General features: G+C 35.9%; 1 protein-coding gene across 1 annotated transcript in view; it reads right to left on the bottom strand.

The window, feature by feature from the left end:
• Positions 1-2,500, bottom strand: part of LOC109104561 (major facilitator superfamily domain-containing protein 1) — a 17,560-nt gene that overhangs the window by 10,330 nt on the left and 4,730 nt on the right. The window contains 3 exon segments of the mRNA XM_042755497.1: positions 63-173; positions 2,095-2,194; positions 2,274-2,350. Of these exon segments, the coding sequence (XP_042611431.1) occupies positions 63-173; positions 2,095-2,194; positions 2,274-2,350 (288 nt within the window).

Here is a 2,500-nt window from a genome sequence, read left to right as displayed (position 1 = left end):
TTAGAAATCACTGATTTGAAATCGTTCTGAGGGGTTCGTAAGGAGTCGTGAAGGGCTCTCACGGATCATGATTTGTTATCCTATCCCAGCGTTGGTGTTCCCGTTGAGCCCAGCATCGGCCTCGATGCGGCCGTTAAAACCCAACCGATGACGTTCATGTTGACCGTGCTGCCCTGAACACACAGAGAGCCTCACATTCACAGCAAATCAACATGTGCACTAATTATTGCTATCCGTCACAAATACACACTACTGTTCAAAAGTTTGGGCTCTTTAATGAAAATTAATACTTTTATTCAAGCGAGGGGATTTGCACTAAAATTGTTGAAAGTGACAGTAAAGACATTTTTTATGATACAAAAGATTTATATTTGTCAAATGAATTCTGCTCTTTTGAACTTTCTAATCATCAAATAATCAACTTTTAACTGATAATAATCACCCGCTGTGACACTGAAGACTGGAGTAATGATGCTGAAAATTCAGCTTTGATCACAGAAATAAATTACAATGTAACAGATATTCACAGAGAAAACAGCTGTTTTAAACTGTAATAATATAAAACGGTTTTTTTACTTTATCAGGGTTCGTACAGAACTGCGATTCTGATTCTGTAAAATGAAATTCCAGGACTTTTCAAGCACTAATTTTGGGGATTTCAAGGAATCACAACAGCATTATTATCTTTAAAAAATTGTAATAAATAAACTAATAAAACAAAATGGTATAAATAAAGTGTAGCACATGGAAAGTACGCACTGACTGTGGCAACTTCAACATTTGAAAGGATACTATGCCAAAGATATCGCTTTCTTTATTTCATGAATATATGATTGACCTGAAGAGTAAAAGCTTCATCATTCACTTGTAAAGTCATGAGATATATCTCGTTCATGGACACTAATACAGATTAAAATACAGATACTTGGTTCACTAGACCGAGACAACATTTTAATACTATTTTAAGAAATTTCCAATGCCAAAATACCTGTCTTTTAATCACAAAAAGCAAAACGCTGAGCTCCACAAAACAACATAGTTGTATTTTTAAAAACTAATCTAGAGCTGTGACTAACAATTATTTTGGTAACCAAGTAATCTACTGAATACTTTGACAAGTCAGTAATCTGGTATTTTTTAGTAATAGAAATAGACCTAAGTGAAAAACTTTAGTATGACTACATTTATACATATTAAACTAACGATGAGGCAATAACAATTAGTTCAAATAAAGTATCAAAACCAAGTAGTCATATGGTTTTAATTGAGCAACACTGTTAAAAAACATAATGTTCCTATACATAATATGAACATAACCAACTTAAGTACAGTACATTAATTATCATAACAAATATCTGCAGAGATGATTCACTTTACAGCATGATTCAACGACGTTTAAATCCGTATAATTTTAATATTTGGTCACCTGCAAACTCAGGGCGAGGGTTTGAAAACCTTTATATTGAGATTGCGATGTACAATAAATCACATATAGAAATAGTTATTCCTCCTTAGTTATAAATTTACAGTTGCTGACTATAACGTTATGATATAGTGGCCAGTATAACAAAAATTAACACTAATGTCATAAACTGCCTTTTAAACATTCAAGCACCTTTTCACAGAAATGGCTGTTTTCAGGGGTTTTCCTGGACTTAGATTTCAAAAAGTCAAACTCAAGCACTTTCAGCAGCTTGTATGAACCCTGCTTTATTTTGATCTAATAAATGCAGCCTTGATGAGCGGAAGAGACTTCTTTCAAAAACATTTAAACCGTCTAACCAACCCCAAACCTTTGAACTGTAGTATATTTTTATGACGTAAAATGCAGTTTTATGGACAGTGAATGTTCTCTTTTCTCCCAGCATTGTACATCAATGATTGTTTTTGGACAGAGGAATGGATCTTCACATTAACTCGGCGACTCTACAGTGAACACGACTGAATTCACATCACATTCACATTCAGATTATCTCCTTAAATTAGATTTTTTTCTCTTTTCAGAAGTGTTCTGAACAGGTGATGAACGCAGGCTTTACAGCTCTCATGTGACCGTCATGTCCTGTATTAACACACAGATGGTTGCTCTCTTACCACTCGGGCCATGCTGAGCTGCAGACCGAACACCAGATTCAGCTCTTTTCCTTTGAACCAGTTCACCGCATACGTGTTCTGAGCCACAGCCAGCGACTCTCTCTCCGCCGATACTGACACAGACCACACACGCTTACACACAAGCCAGAGACACATTAAATGCATTTTAATCAGCAGACGCTGCTCACCCAAACACAAAACGGCCCAGATTCATCAGCCAGAAGTGATTGGCCAGAGCTCCAGCAGCAAATATGATCTGAAATAACAGTCAGAAGTCATGGTCATGAGGATTAGCGTCACCACTGGAGGCAAGCTTGTTTCCAACTCACAATAAAAATACAAGAAAGGGTTTGAAAAGGAATTTACATCTTGCAATTCTATTTGTTTTCCCCAACATGTAAAATAA

The sequence above is a fragment of the Cyprinus carpio genome, unplaced genomic scaffold, assembly GCF_018340385.1.
Source record: "Cyprinus carpio isolate SPL01 unplaced genomic scaffold, ASM1834038v1 S000006712, whole genome shotgun sequence".
NCBI classification, from domain to species: Eukaryota; Metazoa; Chordata; class Actinopteri; order Cypriniformes; family Cyprinidae; genus Cyprinus; species Cyprinus carpio.
This window is presented reverse-complemented; position numbering and strand designations above follow the sequence as displayed.